This window comes from Branchiostoma floridae, chromosome 3 (genome assembly GCF_000003815.2).
Source record: "Branchiostoma floridae strain S238N-H82 chromosome 3, Bfl_VNyyK, whole genome shotgun sequence".
NCBI lineage: Eukaryota > Metazoa > Chordata > Leptocardii > Amphioxiformes > Branchiostomatidae > Branchiostoma > Branchiostoma floridae.
In genome coordinates, this window is record NC_049981.1 from 21,074,547 (window position 1) to 21,094,366 (window position 19,820).

At 42.8% G+C, this 19,820-nt stretch overlaps 2 protein-coding genes across 3 annotated transcripts in view; one reads left to right on the top strand and one right to left on the bottom strand.

Annotated features, from left to right (window-relative positions):
- Positions 1-19,820, top strand: part of LOC118411000 (hematopoietic prostaglandin D synthase-like) — a 51,483-nt gene that overhangs the window by 21,245 nt on the left and 10,418 nt on the right. The window lies entirely within an intron of this gene.
- Positions 11,234-17,642, bottom strand: LOC118410997 (alkaline phosphatase-like). Of its 2 annotated transcripts, XM_035812988.1 has the most exons (11): positions 16,928-17,642; positions 16,309-16,460; positions 15,989-16,138; positions 15,528-15,696; positions 15,046-15,221; positions 13,732-13,930; positions 13,404-13,544; positions 13,020-13,102; positions 12,820-12,931; positions 12,344-12,487; positions 11,234-12,040 (listed from the first exon to the last, which is right to left on the bottom strand). In XM_035812988.1, the coding sequence occupies exons 1-11, from the start codon at positions 16,995-16,997 to the stop codon at positions 11,763-11,765; spliced, it is 1,674 nt and encodes a 557-aa protein (XP_035668881.1). In that variant the 5' UTR covers positions 16,998-17,642; the 3' UTR covers positions 11,234-11,762. The 2 variants fall into 2 exon arrangements, with proteins under 2 accessions (XP_035668881.1, XP_035668882.1); XM_035812989.1 differs by lacking the exon at positions 13,404-13,544.

A 19,820-nucleotide genomic window follows, 5' to 3' on the forward strand; every position in this document is an offset into this window, starting at 1 on the left:
GTCAGATATTATGTCTATATCATTTCCTGAAGTGGCCATAAAACACGTCGTTTAAGAGTTATAGGACTTAGAAGTGGAGGGCCTCAAAAGCCCGGTCTGAATAGGGTTAAAAGATACACGTGTTGATCAATGAATTGATGAAAGGGGAGGCCTTCCAACATCCTGAGTCGTCCGACACAGTGGCTTTATAGCTACCACGGCTTCAAGCAGGCCATGGAACATTAACACATTTTACTGTGACACTGAATCCAGTACACATAGGTGTATTTACAATCGCACGGCGTTATCATCATGTACTGTTTCTCCCGCCCACATCTACACCTGCTATACAGACATCGCAAGGCTGGTTAGCTGCGTGTACGCAGACTTTTATTACCTCCATGAAAAAATGGAGGTATAGTTTTGAGTGTGTCTGTGTGTGTGTTTGTGTGTGTGTTTGTGTGTGTGTCTGTGTGTCCGCATATTTGTGGTCATCATAACTTGAGAACCTCTTGATGGACTACGATGATATTTGGTATGTAGGTAGGGGTTGGGAAGACGAAGATCAAGGTCAATTTTGGGCCCCCTGGTGTGTGGCCTTGGTACTGCAGCGCAACTTCCGGTTTTGCTATCTCGGTGTTCTGAACATGCTATGGTCAAGATTTGGATGTGTTAGATAGCTCTTGTGCTCAGGAAAAAATTACGTAAGTTTGGGCCCCCTAGCGTCTAGTTTGGGAATAGCAGGGGCATTTTTGTCAAAAACTTCTGACGAGGATAACTCAAGAAGGGAACAACGGATTTTCATCATTTTTGGTATGTAGGTACCTTAGCCAATTTTGTACAAGATTAAATACTAATTATGCAAAATAGGAGTACATTTGCATAATTAATGAGGATATTATATCATGGCAGTTTTTTCAATGTATCTCTTGTCCTGGATGTGATATGGTCTTGACATTTGGCAGGTAGATAGCTTGCAGTGTCATGACAAAGTGGGGCAGTTTTCAGCCCCCTAACATTTAATTGCGGAACTGCAGGGGCGTTTTTGTCAAGACATTCTAAAGAGGATAACTGCAGAAAGGATTGATGGATTGGCATCATACTAGGCATGCGGGCAAATATGTTCATAATGATATACATTTTATGCAAATGAGGACTTAATTTGCATGATTAATGAGGAAATTGTATAATTCCATTGTTTTCAATAACTGGACTTCAATTAATGTAACACATGTTAACTATGATAGGTGGAATATAAGCAGATACCAAATATGGTAATGAGGAACTTATTTGCATAATTTATGTAAAAATTGCAAAAACGCTTTATGATTAATAATGGGAATTTTATAATTGTGACATGTGTACGTTAGTCAATGATGAACAATACCATGCATAAATTACGTTAATGTGCTAGTCAATTGCATGAAATTTACGAAAGCTCTAAATTTTCATGGAGGTATGAGGTCGCCGAACTCTAGTTTTGTCTAGGATTTTCGTGTTCTTGTGTATTTGTAGTTTTTTAAATAAACTGGGGTAGAGCGGCAGGAAGTTAGTATGAAAATGGTGTCAGCACAGAAGTCAGACAGGTTAAAGTTGTTAACGAATCCTTTATGGATCCCAATGATGCGTAAAGCCTATGGGGAACTATGAAATAACGCATCAAACCAGTACTGCGGAAAGGACACGTTAAGATAATCTTAAGGTACCCGGAAAGAGGTTGTAAAGAGTACTTAAAGAATAAAAAACGTGTCCTTTTAGTAGGATTTACGCATACTTAAATATCGTTTGTCGTGCCGTCATCAGAAATGGTAGAACTAGTCGTTAGTCAGAATCATGGTGGGAAGTCGACTGTCAGAATTGACATATATTCCAGGTCGTGGGGCTCAATAATAGGCCACTTATTCGAATTCATAGGTGATATCATTTAATATTTTAGAGTTACGTGCCTGACTAGACACCCTGTCACGACGTCTGAGACATGCATCAATGTCCTCTCTCTTTCATTCAGGTCACGCTTTGTCTTCAGACAATATCGTGACTACCCGGTCTGATCTTGTGACTGTAGCCTTTAAAGTTATTAGTTTATCCAAGGAGGTTAACTTGGTTTATCCATGTGAACCAGCGGTAAGGGAAATATCATTCTGGACTTTCATATGATAGTTACGCCGTGTTTGTGTACCTTGTACCTTTGATCGCTTTCCTGGCCTTAATATCAATATAATGTTGGGTAATATGAAGTGAAGTGAATATCCACCGGGCACAACAGAGGATGATCTACTTCACAGTTCCATGTGCTTCATTGGCACGCCTTATAAGATTTCGCTGTGATCAGGCGTGATAGTTCATGAGATTAGTAGAGAGGAAATATGGAACATCGTACATAACGTCAGACTGTCACTCTACAAGACAAATACACCAGCGCCAGGCCTGCAGAGAGTAGAAATGTAGTTTTACACATCTTCTAATCAAATTAGGGGTATATCTTAGCAAGGAACATTTTTTCTCAGTTTTGCTATGCCGGAGTGGTCGTGAACCTTAAAGGTGAGAGAGTCAATGAGACAACATGGCAGTCAGGATGCCACATTAGGTCTAAACTAATGCCAATAGTAGGGGGGGGGGGGATAGGAGGTGCAATTATCACACATGTTCACGCCTTTTCGTCAGGAACTTGCTCATCTTAATTCTATTATGATACAGTAATAAGGGCACCACAGGGGCCAACTTGGACATGTCTTAAATTACCAGAACTAGCTGCGTTCTACCTTGGGACAGATGTTCTGATACTCCTCTCTCCACGTGGCTACCCACGTTCAACAAGAATACAGTACTTAACTTTCAGTCGTACGTGTAAGTGTGAAGGTTACTTTCTGTCAGACAGTGGTCTAATGACACCCACTCTGACAATACAGCCCATCAGCAGTCATTTCAAACCCGAATGACGTTGGGGGATGAATGAACACTTCCTCTCATATCTCTCTAAAGCGCTAGATACGTACAGGCACTACTACATTTGTAACATGATGAATTTCAACAACAACAATCAAGATTTTAAGGCTTTTACACAAATTGGACACGTTGAACTTCAAGTGGCAATCCCAGCGGATGCTTCTCTGATAGCTAATCAGATTTCAATGTATGACGTCTTTGAACTTATTAATGGCCTAAAGAGTACACAGAAAAACAGATTGTTTCATAATAACTTTAGCTAGCACGCATGCTGTACGCAGATTCGCTGTGTAAATATTGTGGTTCGTATGTCGCTTACCGAGGAAACGGTAATCTTTGGACCAGGGAAGTCTAAACAAACGGATAGTTGGTAATGCTAGTTCGTACCATTGGATCTTACTAACCTTATACAAACAACTCTACCAGTCTTATTGCCATATGAATGAAGTTGTTTTAAGACTATATTCACCAACTTTACCAACATCTCTACAGTATTTACTATCATATGAATGAAGATGTTTTAACATTCTCATGTGGCAGACTTATACTTAACGACTCGACTGTTGGAAGAGTATGCCTATGTTTGTCAATAGGTAGGACTAACAATGGTTTCTCATGTCTAACATCAACTCAGATAGCTGAAGACTGCTTCTCTTTTTTCACAAAGGGGGGGGGGGGCGAGGAAAGAATGATCAGCTAAGCTCGAGGGGGAAGGGGGGCTACTTGGCTTTTGTTTCGTCCGACAGATATCAGGCTCAGCTGAGTTGATGTTATACGAGAGAAGTCTTGGTTGGCCCTATCTACTGCCAAGGCATACTCTTCCAACAGATGTTCTTTACACACCGATATTGTCAGCCTTCTCTCGCCATTTACGAAATGCATTCACGTCAATGGGTTGTAATATGAAGTTCACATAGTAGCTAAACTGACGTACGGCAGGAACTAGAAAGATAAAGGTACGCAGATTTGTACCCTTGGGAAAGGCGCTTGCCGTGCATTTCTGTACTTGACTTGGACACAAATTAATCAAAAATGTCTATTTTCTTCTACTATAGAGTCTATACAAGGGCGATGGGGCTTGGGACAGTTAAGATTTAAATTCTTCTATACTTAACAGTCCTCTCCACTGGAAGTACTCCCAGAGCACGGACGAGAGAGGTGAGTATAGTACTACGGAGTTCCACTGAATCGTTACTGGTAGCCTGGATACCGACAGCCGTGCTATAGTCGGTAACCCATCGGCCTGGGAAACAACGTGCCCCGCCGCCAAACACAGCATGCGGACCCTGATTATCAGTGACCGGGTGCCAATTAGCTCTGGTTGCCAATAGGGATCGGGCTCCAACTGTGGGCTCGTGACGGAGAAAGGGCTTCAGTGCGAAATCGCAATAGCAAGGGTCTAGTGTCTAGGCAACGTTACGAGGTAATCTATCTAATAGATATTGACAGACAAAGCGCACTAGCTAATCATCAGATGATCTTTAGCCCTTGTGTACGTGGCTGACGTGATAAGCATGCTGTTGCTCCTTTCACTGAGCAAGGCATACTGTTGATGTGACCACAAAGGCCATCATTTTCCCTAATCACCGGACTGCCCGTGTTCTCATCTATACCGATAGCCAGCACGTGGACCGGTTTCACGTATCCGATACAGATTTCAGCAGGCTGCCCAAGGTAACTGCTGTTGGTTGATAGAGCAAACTGACTGACTATACGGACCTTTATTACCGTTGCGAAAAAGGTTATGTTTTAGTTGTGCCATGTTGGTGTGTGGGGTGTGTGTGTGTGTGTGTGTGTGTGTGTGTGTGTGTGTGTGTGTGTGTGTGTGTGTGTGTGTGTGTGTGTGTAGGTCAACAGCATAACTAGAGAAACTGTTAACGGATCTTCTTCATGATACTTGGTGAGTTGCGGTTGTGAAAACAAAGGTCATGTTCGAAAATAACAACATAACTTGAGAGGGTATGGGTAGTTTTCCATGTGAACCGAATGAATGGGGTATTTAACTGGGGTATATCTCTTCAATAAAGGTACTCTCCGTACTCAGCGTTCAATTTTATTTGGAAAAGGTATGTGTTTGTGGAACTCTTCGTTAATCTTAAACTTTGTGTGCATTAAGTTATCGTAATTGGGACGTCAATTAGAATGAAAGAATAGATGGGATACTACAAATGTAACGCTTACAATCAAATGCATAAGATCTAGCCTAACAACTTACTGCTAAAAGTATATTCATTCTTACTCAAACGCATTAAGGTATATAGTAACCACCCACCATCACTCGGCGGCTAGTTATGTAACTTAATGTAATGGCTCTGTAGTCTCTGAGGCATTAGGGGTAATGGGTTGTTCAGTCTCTTCGTCTATGGCACGGTGTTGGAAGTTGAAGCTAATCCCTCTCCTTGCTCTTTACCTCGGAGTCCCCAAAAGTGGAGTACCTCGTTTACAACTCGTAGGAATGAGGGAAGTCGTGTAACGTGACTTTCCTAATGACACAACGCCTAGCCAGAAATGCCAGGAATCAAACCTGCGTCTTTTCGATTTTGTAGCCAGGCGCTCGGCCATTCAGATGCCTCACAGTGTATTATATAAGGCGACCTTGCAGACCATATCCCAGTCACTCCACCACTTATCCCCTGCACATGGATCTCCGGCTGGGTCTAAATCCCTGCATGGCTAAATATATCTGCAACCTTTGTTAAGGATTATTGCATTGAAACTACTAAGAATCATCAGAGCAAACCTTCAGTTACTCTCGTGTCTCAAACGACTGGTGTTCAAGGTAATTAGACGGACTATCACCGACTGACAAGCACATCGTTAACACCGTATTTTTACACAAGCCTGAAAGTGACTCGTGCTCTGTAACTATGCACTTGTCTCTAGTGAAAATGCGACTAACAAGCAATACTTCACTGTGTCACAAAAAGTCTAGATATTTTACATTAAATAAAATTAAATTAAAATTAAATAATAGCCTTTATTGCACATTCATGCCCTATCGGGCTAAGTACAGGCATATGGATACAAAAGGTAGTAATGCAGTACACATGGTTTCTAAAACATGGATTCTAAAACTAGAAAGGCCGACATTTGCTTGAGAGCAAATACAGCATATTTCAGCCATCTCCCTCATGCAACAATAGGCCTTGAGGTCGTTGACCCCTTTGGCCATTGGAAAATGACCCAAAAAATTCCCAAATATATCATTTTAAAGTGTTCCATGCCAAAAATTATACATGGGTCATTTGGATAAATATCTAGAGCACCCCTTTACCAAATTTCGGGTCATTTGGTTGTAAAACGAGGGAACAGGAGCCAAAAATGTCCAATTTTTGTCTAAAAATGGCCATAAAATTGCAATATTAAGCATTATGTTGTACTGTATGGAAAAACTGTTATTGACTTCATGCGCACATAATTGAAGGGCACTTTTATACCAAATTTCAGGTCATTCGGTTGTAAAACGAGGGTACAGGAGGCAAAAATGTGCTTTTTTTGTCAAAAAATGGCCAAAAATCGCAAAATTAAGCATTTTGTTGTACCGTATACCAAAACTGTTATCAAATCTGGGTGGGCATATGATCAGGGCACCTCTGTACCAAATTTCATGTCATTCGGCTGTAATACCAGGGTACAGGAGCCCAAAATATACATAAAAATTGACAAAAACCTCAATAAAATCATTTCAAAGGCAGATATGAAAAAAATGAAAAAAACACCTGAGGGTATTGACTTACTCTACCTTTGTGCCAAATTTCAAGTCAATCGGTTAAAAAACGGCGGAGTTGATTCGATTTGAAGATTTGGCAGGAGAAAGAAAGAAAGAAAGAAGAAAGAAACTAGAAAGGCCGACATTTGCTTGGGAGCAAATACAGCATATTGCAATCCATCTTCATACAATAAAGGACTCTTCCAGAACACCCCAATCTATGCAAAATGGACCAGTCTATGTGGCCCATTTCCCATTTATAGTGCTAAAGCTACCCCAACACCAAATTCCAGATCAGTTGGCTTTCTCATGACACAGGAAGCAAAAATGTACATTTTTGGTCAAAAATGGCAAAAAATCCAAAATTTCACAATTTTTGATTGATGTACACCATAGGTGTGGATAGAGCCCTGTGGCTACATACTGTACGCACCTTCATACCAAATTTCAGACCATTTGGTTTTCATACATAGGCACAGGAGCCAAAACTTAACATTTTTAGTCCATAAATGGCAAAAAATCCCAAAATTCAACAATTCAAGGTAATGTATGCCCAAAGTGAAAATGAGGTACTGTGGGCACATACCAGACACACCTTCATGCCGAATTTCAGGTCATTAGGTTTTCATACAAGGGTATAGGAGCCAAAAATAAACATTTTTAGTCAAAAATGGCCGAAAAACCCAAAATAATTCATTTTTGAAATGATCGATAACGAAAGCGTTGATGTGGTCCTGTTTTCATATGTCCAATGCACCTATGTACTAAATTGCAGGTCATTTGGTTTCCATACAAGGGCATAGAAGCCAAAGATATACATTTTTAGTAAAAAATGGCCAAAACACCCCAAAATAACTAATTTCTAAGTAATCTATGACAAAAATGTTGATGGGGTCCTGTGGTCATATGTCCAATGCACCTCTGTACCAAATTTCAGGCCATTAGGTTGTAATACCAGGGCACAGGGTCCCAAAATATACATAATTGGTCTAAAAATGACCAAAAACCCTAAATATCATAAATTCTAAGGCCTCTATGAAGAAAGTGAAAAAAACACCTGGGGGTATTTGCTATTTCTACCAGCCTGCCAAATTTTAACTCATTTGATCCAAAAATGAAAAAGTTGAATCAACTTGAAGATTTTGACAGGAGGAGAAGAGACTCAGCAAAAACAATATATTGCAATCCCATACTATGTATGGATTGCAATATAAAAAGAAAGAAACATTACGAATACAATATATTTCACCATACCTATGGTATGGCTGAAATATAACTAGTCTAATACATTTCTTCGGCTTCTTCTCGTTTCTTAGTAATGTTGAATATGTACATTAACCATGAGTGTCAACAGAGTCCATGTTAATGGCAACATGCAGGATTTATCTCAATAACGAACCTTCCAGAAACGAAATCACAGAGAAAAACGGCATAATTTCAACGAGGTAACGTTTCAATAATAAGCTTAGGTCCCAGTTATATTTGTGTTTTGGATATTATATCATATGACAGATCAGATACGTTTTGTTCATCAAATCGTTTTGTCTTCCCTGTCCTTGGTGCTGAAAAAAATTACAATACAGCAATACGACGCTGTGACTGCAACTCTCGCTGTATGAGAGCACTCCCCGTCTTGGTAAATGACAGATCGAATTATTTGTACCGTTTGTTCAAGGCCCACAGGCGGCTTCTCGTGATATTTGCATGAGGTATTTCCAGTTTTTTTAGCAAACAATCAGCAAAACTCCACATAAACACTGCTTTTCACCAGTAAGTGTTACTATTAATAGTCGTGCACCAGAAACCATATTTGTCCAGGAGATTAGAGTAAAGGCCCCCTCTCACTTGACGTGCGGCACGCTTGCGGCATTGCTGCGTTCGGAAGATGCTCAACGAATTTCAGAGATAAAGAACGAATTTTCTTATTTGTTGTATATTTTGTCGTCTTTTATGTTATACTTTTACGTATTGCACAATATCTGAATCATAAAAATTCGAAGAAAATAACAAAACAGTGACGCAGTGAACGAACGCAGCCATGCCGCAAGCGTGCCGCACGTCAAGTGAGAGGGGGCCTTAAGTCGCCAGTCCCGATTTCTAGTCTCAAATGTAATTGATATCGTTCGGGGAAGAAACTGGCTCCATTTTGTCGTGTACAAAGGTTTGTTCACAACATATTCGTATTTTGACATTTATCCTCAAACGGTAAGCTGAAAACTGTCCTATAGACGGTTATCCAGCCATATTCAACTCTCAATTCTGGTTTGATAGCTTGGGTATGTGAGGCATGGCTATTTCTTGTTCTTTTCTCAGCTGGTATTAGATACTCTCAGTAGATGTCATGTTCACCAGTTTATTTGTCATTTTGTACATTGAGTCTGCATTTTTATTTTCTTTAAGTGTCACCAGCTGTGCATTTTACTGCAATGACACTAGCATCCGTAGTTGTTGGTGTATAAATCTGGGAGCTTGGTCCTATACCCTTGTCCAAGTTATCATATTTTTACATGTGGATTCTATACTGTTGTGGTGTCACGGCCTGGTGAAGGACCAAAACAGGATATTAGACTACTAACGGTCACCGTTGGCTAGGCTTGTTTTCACGGAGTGGACGTGCATTTTACTGTCGGTAGACACGTGCTCACAGACTGAGAGTAACCGGGGTACAGAATTCGAAGGCTAGGGCAGTTGTATGCCTCGTTGCCTTCAGCTGAATGCCTCGTTAAGGCCATGTTGATTTGATTATATGGATGACATCCACGCGTGCATAAACGTTCGGTAGTCAAAAGGAAAATGTTTTCAACCACATAATCATAATTAAGATAATACAAAGCAGATGTAAAATGAGCAAATATATACTGTAGATTGAACAAAACATGCACAATGGATGATATAAAATGCCAAAGCGAATTCCATCGTCAAAAAAAGAAGATTTGGAAGAACAGGAATATAGAATTTATTGCATATTATGTGTGTTTAGTCGTTTGTTCAATCTTCCTGACCATTTAAATTTCACTTCTAAGGAAGGCAACTTTTTCTGCCCAACTTTTTATTCGCACGCTCGCATCAGTTTATATAATCCTACTGACGTAGCCTAATAGTGGATCTTTGGGCCCCCCCGGGGATCAAAGTTGTTAATTGGATGCAGTCGCTCTCAGGGTCTAACTCACACGTGGGATCCCCACTCACTCCCGCCATCAGATCTTAGGGAGCAGGCTGCATCAGAGAGTCTCCGCAATTTCTTCTCCGTCACCTCCGTTCTTCCCTTCCTCCTTCCACCTTAATCATGGGGAGGACCCCGAAAAGAGTGAAGAAGTGCTCTGGTTGTGGCGAGCCGCTGTCTTGTCACAAGGCGGGCCAATACGGCAAGCACTGCCAGGGGGTTGACAAGGATCCGCCGGCAGACAAGCAGCCCATCGAGCTCGAGGACCCCAACCCTAAGTCTGCGATGGACGTCCTGGAACAGCGCAAGGCTGAGTTGGGCTGATTGGGCATAGAAGTGCAGCAGCTGAGCACTAAATGATCATTTGTGCTGTACACGAAGAGAGCGGGCTATGGACGTGACCGCAATGGTTATCAACTCTAGATCTACCTAATCTGTACACATCGCATGCAAGCCAAAAGCGATGGGAAAAGGCCTACCTTACACAAGCTTGTGTTTACACATGAAACCTTGAGCTCGGTATCTAAATTGAAATGGTTTATTAAAATGCAACTAATAGACGCATGAATTACTATGTTCAATATCAGTTGGTTATGTGTAAATCCAGGATTAATTAAAACCATCGTTTACGTAATCTTCACAGTGGTAAACTACAACGGTGTTAAAGCCGTGGACGCCTGCAAACTTATCAGCTGCAGTGTTTTTCCTCTGTGACGACACACAGAGGAACAGTGGAAACACCATGGTTGCGTTATCTTCCCCAATGCAGGGTGTTCTGATGTGACAGAGTGATCCATTCCATAATAAAACACGCCAGTTCTGTCCTCATCACACGCACGTGGGCGAGCCCCGTGCTGGGACCGTGAGTTCCCATCCAACCCGTGCACCCTCCTGTGGAAGGGTCCCGTGTGGACATAGCTACACATGCAGAGAGACGAGTACAGTAGCTTTGGGACAGGCAATGGCGGTCACGCGTCGAAGTTGGGCAGACAAGACGTCTGGAAGTGTTTTTAACACTTAAGTAATGTTTTATGAGTTAGGCTGCAGCAAGTGTATTGTGTGGATGACATTCCACACAGAAATCAAATCTAATGTGAGAATGCCAGGAAAGAAAAATGTTGGCAGGGAAAACCGAAACGGCTACATTGTCAAATTAGGCCTCCTTTCCACAAGCCGGTGATCGCGATGCGCTCTCATTGCGACCTAAATAGGATATGTGTATCCTTCGCTTTCACACTGGATACATCATACAAAATGTAAAAGTGTGACCGAGAAGACAACAAAACACACACAGTCTCTTTTCTATACAATTCGTTGAGCAATATGTCGAAGTTTAGGTCGCAGAGAGAGCGCGGCGAGACCGCCGTCCCAATGCCATGGAAAGGTGTATATGACCATAATGGTTGTAAAAGGGATTGAAGCGACAAAACATGGTCTCACAGTCAGTAACTTTTTTATTCTGTATTCAAGAAGTGCAGAAAGTGACACTGGTGTGTTAACAGCCTTGTATCACACACTACATCTAAACTCATGGCTACCACGCTATTATTGTCACTTAATTTAAAATGAACTACCAAACTATTACACTTCTGGATCTACAAATGATACTAATGGTACCTCACACGTGTATTCTCTCTCGTCACTAAATGTCTTATCCATATATAGACAGTACCAGTGAGCCCGAGAATCCCGGGGGAGCAATCTTTCATGCTATAGATGGTATCATGGCATAAGCCGCATGCAGGAAATAGGCCTACGGTGACATGGTCCATACTGCATGTAAGAACATGCATATTGCAATGAAGTCAAGTTGGACTACAAATTTTAAGATTAAATGTCAGTACGAGACTTACGTACCAATGATTTTACTAGGATTTCTTTGATATGCTAAGATAAACTATGGCTATTAGAAAAGAAAGAATCAGGCTAATTGATTTATTTCATCATTCTAAGTAGTTTGTACCCTTAGACCCACGCAAGCTGCAGAATGATGGACAAGAGCACCACTGCAGTGCTGAAGCTCCCCCTAGCGGTTCCAGACGCCACCCTCTCTTCCCGATCACAATCCTCCGCGTACTCCCCCAGACAGGCCGCGTACTTCATGACGTGAGCGATGTAGTTCTGCTCGTGCACGCCGTGGAACAGGTGAGCCATGGGGCCGTCAGCAAAGATGGCGACGTCTTCCGCTACATGACTCTCTCTTATCATGGGTACGGCGCTCTGGTGCACATAGTCTGGGTTTGCTGTGGACAGAATGATCCAGTTTTACTTTTGTCTTTTAACGTGAAGCACGTGGCCCTTTTCTACTTGCTTCCCACGCCTGAAGAATAGTTTATCAGACCGTATAATCATTATGAAAAGTATTCAATTATTTGCCTTTTTACCTTTGTCAATTTAATCCAACGGAGAGAAAGAAAGCTGTAACACTTTTAGATATATTTGTCAATGACGATACCCCCAGCAATGGTACAAGCGACGATCACACATTTCGCCATTCACAATTGGTCCCGTCGCTATAATCTCGTACTTGTCTTTAAGTCTCGTACCTGTGTTCACGTTCGTGATGTCCTCGCGAAGAGCGGAGATGTTGTAGCCCGGCCCGGTGCCGTACTGAAGCGCCGTGTACGGCTTGCCGTCTGGGACGAGCTTATCGCCGACGCTTTCGACAACATAATCCGGGTCCAACTTGCCTACGTCAGAACAATAAAATTTGAAGATGACTAAGTTTTCACAATGAACACTACGTTGTTGCTTCCTTCGATATTTACATTCTTCCATATTACAAAAATTAGGACAAGTCGAGCAACTTGACAGTCGTTTGTAGGCTCATCCTAGCGCCTGTAATTGACACTGCAGTGAGTAAAATAAATCCAGCTTGTTTGGGGTCCGTTCCTTCCCGATGCGTTTCCTCAAACAACTGCTAGAAGAAATTCACCCCTCAAGTGATCGTGATTTCTACCAAAACAGGTCAACTTCCAAACAAACAAACAAAATCATCGAGAGATCAAAATGGTGAAACTACCAAATATGGGGCTGCCTCTCGCCGTGTCCCAGCCTCCCAGACTGACAGTGTGGGCGTGGTCAGCCGTCACGACGATGAGAGTCTCATCCAGGTTCAGCAGGTCTTTAGCAACCTGCAGCGTCAAACAGAAAAAAAACATCATTAACCTGCTATTCATACTACCTGGAAAATGTGGTTGAAGTTAACAAAATATAATGTACCTCTACGGCATCGTCAAATGCCACGGCTTCGTTGATGGCCTTTACGGCTTTGCCTTCGTGATGTCCATGGTCTATCCTAGAACCTGAAAAAGAAAGTAAGCTGAAACTTAACAATTATTCTTCTATGACGATTAGGCAGTAAATTCCATATTATTTAGTCATTTTAAGATCGCAACAAGGTAGTCCCTAGCAGCCGTCTCTGAGACGTTGTGTGGTTCAGTAACGCCTTGCGGGATCGATCCATGAGATGCCATAAATTTCAAACGTTTTATTGTCCCCAAAAGAGATTATCCCATTTTTGTCTATATCACATTAAGTTGCCTATGTAAACATTGAAAGTTGAAAGCATGCTTCGTTGTTAATGACTGGTTTCTGCAGAAATACCTTGCACGAGCAGGAAGAAGCCGTTTCTGTTCTTACGCAGTATCTGGATGGCAGTTCGCGTCATTTCCGCTAGGGTAGGTTCTTCTGATGGTGAACCATCTCTGTCTGTCATGTATTTCATATGACTCGGTTCAAAAAGACCTGTGTACAAAAATGTTGCAATAGCAAAATCCCTTTGATGCCTTCTGGTACGTAAAAATCGGCATGTAGTAACGAGATTAGAGGTGCATCCTTACATGAACCTCTATATAATTTTTTTTTACAAAATTTGTTTGGCAAAGTAAAATCAAAGACAAAACCTACATTTACCACCATGGTAAAAACCTACCCAGAAGATAGTCCATTGTTTGTGGATTGATGGTCCGGAAGTCCGTCCCGTTCCAGACGTAACGCGCTGATGTCTTCCCGAACAGCCAGTCCTGCGCCAGGTTCCTGCCGTCACTCCGGACACCGTTAGATCCGGGGTCGGTCGGATACTCCGGGTCGGTACCGGCATGGAAGTGCCTGCGTCCGCCGACAAGGATAACCTGTTAAGGAGCAATGACTCATGCTTTTGTTGCTTTAGATGTCACATGCTTCTTTTACTTACATTTTTTTGATACGTTAAGGTCAAAGGAAAACATGTGCACAAGGTCATTGTCACGATGTCGCTGTAAACATCATCACTTATAGCCCTATCTAGACAGGGGGAGGGGACAACAATGCCCGCGACAACTTTGACTTCGTATAACCACCAAACGACGTGTGCTACAGCTACGTAACTTGGTGAGAAATATTGTGGGCAACAACTTTATGATAAAAATATATGAGCTTGTTATTTTTCGTGCCATCGCCCCGAGTTCGTGGTGACCGCGTGGCGCAGCGGTAGCATGTCCGGATTTGCACCGAGTTGCGGGTTCGAATCCGCCTACCGTGCCACCGATCTTGTGCCCTTGGGAAAGGCACTTTACACGACTTTCCTCACTTTCCTCAGGTAAAAATGGGTCGTCCCTCGGATAGGACGTTAAATGGAGGTCCCGTGTATGGGGAGAGTCACACCCCATGCACGTTAAAGAACCCCCACACGTGCGATGGTGCGGTGTGCGATGGAGCAAATCATTCTGCCTGGAGTTGGTGATTCACTACAAATCACCGGGACGGAGGCCTGGCGAACCTTCGTGTCGTATCAGCCACACGGTGATTTACATCATTCACCATGCCCCGGAGAGGAGATAGGCGCCGCCAGGGGACTAAAAGCCTGTTGAGTCAGCACAACATGTTGTGCTGCCCCTACGGCTGATTAATCAGGGCTATGGGACGAACGAACGAACGAACGCCCCGGGTTTCTGACAGGCAGATTTACCAAATTTATTAATTTCGGTTTAGATAATGACGTTTCAACGTTTTCTTGCTAGACCACAATTGTTTTCCAATAGCATTAACATCCTATGTAATGTTACACTTATGATTATGTATTCATAATTTATGTTAATTTGGTGACGTCATTGGTCAAAATCAAAGATGGCGGATCATGTCATTAGGGACGGTAAATCAGGTTAAACAGCCCCCACCCCATCCCAGAAAAGCACCAAAAGTCTGGTCTACATAGGTTAGAAGACGTTCAGAATAGCGTCAAAACCACACGGGTTTTACATGACGGTACCTTAATGCCGGGATTGTCGTCAACCAGTTGAGCAGAGATGTCCTTACAGCCGTTCTCGATAGCTTCAGGCGGGAGAATGCTGTCCACCTCCCACCGGCGGTTGGCCGTGTGAGCGTAGGCTGCCGCCGTGAAGGCGTGTGTTACACGGGCTGTCGACACGATACCGGTGGACTTACCTTCGTCCGTAATACAGAGGCAAGTTTCAGAGCAAAGTAATAGTGTTGATTTATGATATGACATTTATTTCAACTATGTTCTAGTCTTCAACTATGTTCTAGTCTTCTTCAGAATGTCTGTCCAGATATCCTTGGGCACGTGACCTTGCAGACACGTCACGTAAGCAATGGACACGTCACGTAAGCAATTTGTTGGAAGTTGGTGTCGTGCCCCGATTCGGTGTCTTATTTCCTTTTGTGTTAAATTCTACTATGATTTTGTCTACCAAAACAAATGAAATTCAAAACTAAATCCTGGAAACCCACCTGCATACTCTGCCCAGGCTAAAACTGACGGGACTTCCCTGCCTTTTGAAGAGCTACAGTCTTCATTCCGCGCCCTGCCGTCTAACCCGAGTGTTGCCCACCTCGCCTTCACGCCGCAAAGGTACGCGGTGGCCGTCACTTCCGGCGTTTGGGCATCTATGTTGTAGGTCTGGAATAAAAACGATATAGAAACGTTCTAAAAACATCAATACGTTACAAGTGACACAGCTGTTATTACTTTATATTGCCCGGTAATTTAGAAAATTTTGAATATTGTATGTATGAGATCTTCGATTTCTTTCTTGTGTTGTCATCATGTTTGCTAGTATTGTTGATGTATTTTGTTTGTGAAACACGTGTTGATTCTTTCTATAAACTAAGCATAAAATAGGACATCATTACCTGGGTTTAAATCTTCAGGTAAATAAAGGCGAAAGTATGTGAGCTGGAAATTACGTTACCTTGGACAACGCCACATGTGGCAGTGTTTCCATGTTCAACACGGTCTCTTCTCCAGGGTTTCCCGCCTTTTGACCCTTCAGGATCCGTGCTGCGGTCACCGTGACCACACCCATCCCGTCGCCTAGGAACAGCACCACATTCTTGGCAACCTAAAAACGAAAATATCAAGTTTTAAAAAGTCTTGAAAAGGGAAAAGCTACAAATGAAATTCAGTAGAGATAGTACATCTCACACTGGGTACTAATTAATACTTGAAAAAAATGATTTTACTCGAAGATTTCAATGACGAAAATAAGGAAGACTGTTCCTTATGTCAAACCTTCGTCTTGTGGTTCTTTTGGATTCGCAAGGCGTCTTGGATGGAGGTTTTCGCCATGTTGTTCCAAAACTGTGGGTTCTTTTCGACCTCCGGTGCCCCTCCAATTTCTCTGGTGTTACGTCTCACGCTGTGAGCGTGCTCGTCCACTGAAACTTTTTGGTTACGAAATTGCATTGGAAACGGATGAGATTTCTTGTACAAACTTTGCCTCGTGCCCATGAACACATAACGCTACAAACTATATAGTTTAGAATGAAATTCATTGAAAAACGTTCTATTACCATTACTTGTCTTCAAATAAAACTTATATATATATATATATTTATATCATTCTATCCTGTTATTGGTGTGGATAACTGTCTTATTGACGTTCGTTACCCTTGACTAAACATCTTCACAATGCCTAGTTATACAAAAAGATTGAGCCCCTTTAGAGAAAGATTTCAGAACTCCGGGCATTGTGAAGGTCTATTGTTTCGGCATTATGAAGCGTGGCCTATGGTGTTTGTTTCTTTTACGTGAAGTGGTTTGACCCCTGAGGTTCCAACAAACATGGGACCGAATCTAAAGGCTTAGCGTCCCTTCCGACTGTGAAATGTATCAAACAAAGAACTCTTACCTGCTGATTCCACTGTCACGACAACAGCAAGCAGGAAATACACCACCAGTAGAGCCGTAGTTGTAGCCATCTTCCCTCTACGTAGGTGTTCCAACCTGCTAATCTGTGGCCACGTAGATTACGGCAATTAATCGATATACACATCACTACATCTACTAACCATTTTAGTACAAAGGACTGATTCAATGGCACAAACATAGCGACTTCTCTGAGCGGACCAAAGGTACACATGGCTGTACGCCAAGGTGATCATGGCCAACAGGAAGGATGTCGCTTCGTAACATGGTCCATGGCGGTGTGGAAATGCTCAGATCATATGCAGCAATGAAATATAACGTTACCCAATTAGTGTAATTTGCAATGTTATAGATTCTAATTACAGGGGGACCGCAAAATTCCACCGCAGCTTTGTACTTTAGACAAACGACAACCTTAGCTGAACGCGCGCGCAATTACGGCATTATTTAAACGTCTCGTTTGTAAGATGCATATAACCTCGCACAAGTTAAATATTACCATAGAGAAATATCAAAACAATTAACAAAGTTGAAATTAGAAAGTTTATTTCAAGCATGCTACATGTTACATTGATATTGTGCAATAATCTGCGCCTGGCCAGATAAGTGTTGGGTTTCGGGTAATCAATTTTATGTCATCGGTTCCAAGGAAGCAAGGTATCTGGCCAACGCCGCAATGTTGACATCTATAGGTGTATGAATAAGCCATTCTATAACATCTGCTTAAAGATCAAGAGCTGAACGACCTTCTGTGACATACCAAGAAGATACAACCAAGTTACGGTAGTTTGGTGCTTGCGGGTAAAAACTTCTCGGTTCCGTTGAAATACGGGTCAAAGATTTGGCGTTTCGTGGATCTTTAAACGTGCCAGCTGTGATTAAAACGCAAACGGACACTCCTTCATCGGGGACTTCCAACTTTGGAATACTCTCCGCGAGAGTAGGACGTGATTATGATTATTGTGATTATTATTATGCAGAAGCCACTGTTCATACCGACTTAGTTTTGTTCCGTGCTACTCGGTGTACGTGTCACTTCGGTGGCAATTCGGGTCGATGACCTGTTCCGACTTTTACGTCTGCCCTCTAAAGCTACCCTCAAACGCGGGGCGAAGAATTTCTTATCCTGAATTTCATTCTTTATCCAAACAAGGACTTCCAGGCCCTTGTCCCAAGAATTTTGCTAGTTTTTCCCATACGTCCACGTTTTGGTGCAGTGACCCAGCGATGAACGTTTTGGTGTCCCGGAAGGGTAGTGAGGTCGGGTTCACGTCAATCTGGAGGGTACCGCCTCTTCCGCCGGGACACGTGTTCGTCGGGCCCATGCCAGCCACGGGGTGCCCTCCCATGTGACCTACGTGGTGGCTTTTGCCGTGCGTCTATGGCAGAATAACTATGCAGCACATTATCTTTTGTTACAAAACAACTGACAAAAGGGGAGGTAAGTTGGTCACTCATATGATTTGGATTGTATTTAGAAATATCTGGTGTATAGATGTCATGTATGCCTTCCTTTTACTTAGCCGTATTGTGTGATGAATGTGATGATTTGTATAAGCTTGCCGCTTGGTGAGGTGGGTGGCCGGGGCCCTTAACGGACGCTGGGCGCTACAGGGAAAACATGAGATGGGGCATCTTAGTTTAAAGTTATGTAGGGAAAAAGAGACATGTCATGCATTTGCATGAGCGTGATTATCGTCGCGGTGGTTCTGCTCTGTTCTGTGAGTGTGAGTGGTTCTGTTCTAGTAATCAGTGGCGGTTTGTTTACATCTCCGTGGAAGGGGGAGGCGATAATGTGGTACTTATTTCCTCGTGGACCTCTCTCAAGGGTGGCTCTTGTTATCAGTAACGCATGTATTCTGACCTGTCAACTAGGCCTGAACAAACACAGAAACCGCTAAACCATGTGTAGGACGGTGATACCCAACTTTAATGCTCGTCAAAAAATGGACATCACTAGCTCTGTATCGTGGGCTGTCCTGTTTTGTCATCTTTTAGCACTACATCCTCTAATCAAACCTCTTTGTGACTAGGACGTGTCTTACTTGTCTATTATGCCTTCAAAACATTAACATCTTGTCAAATTATGCCTACCAACAGTTATGGGAACACCAGTATAGGATCTCATAAGCAATAACCGTCAAACGCTATTAGGTGACCTTATAAAACACAACAGGGCCGATCTCATCTCACTGACCATATCTTACCTCGAATTAAGTAACAATTATAACCGTCCACAGGGCCCCATCAGCAAGACCGAGCTGAAGTTAGCAGCCCGTTTAAGCTAGGGGCACAACTCGTCGTACGTGCTTTTTGTCCGTACGTTTTTTGGCGGTCACGTCCGCCACGTTTTTCTGAAAACGTGGCGAAGGACTGGTAAGAGCAGGGAGGGAGTACGTCTCAACGCACGTCTCTCGCAAGGTTGCGCAAGCTAAGGTGTAAGTATGTGGTCTGCACGCCACGCCTGTACAATCTCTGTGCGATTTCCCACGTTTTGGCACGCAGACACCACGCAGTTGCAAGTACGGCGGGTTGTGCCCTTAGCTTTACCAGCACCAGTTGTGGCACGTAGACACCACGCAGTTGCAAGTACGGCGGGTTGTGTCCTTAGCTTTACCAGCACCAGTTGTGGCACGTAGACACCACGCAGTTGCACGTACGGCGGGTTGTGCCCTTAGCTTTAAAATGGTCGGACCAGTCCTGCTGTGTATCTCAAGTACATCTTGATATTTGAGCCTACACGGCATGAAGAGTGTATTCATGTTTACTGTGCTATACCGTGGGCAGTTTGTTGAAACAGAGCTGCCATGCTGAGCCTGGGAGCGTACGCGTACGAAATTTGATCAGTGCTCCACCCAACAATAACGTGATGCGCT

Bases quoted from the DNA above. Each gene is read 5' to 3' on its own strand.
- LOC118410997 (XM_035812988.1), bottom strand. From the start codon at position 16,997: ATGGCTACAACTACGGCTCTACTGGTGGTGTATTTCCTGCTTGCTGTT. The intron at 15,697-15,988 runs GTAACGTAATTT...TTTTTATTCCAG, and splicing joins CACATGTGGCGTTGTCCAAG to ACCTACAACATAGATGCCCA. The intron at 15,222-15,527 runs GTGGGTTTCCAG...TTACGGACGAAG, and splicing joins AGCCTGGGCAGAGTATGCAG to GTAAGTCCACCGGTATCGTG.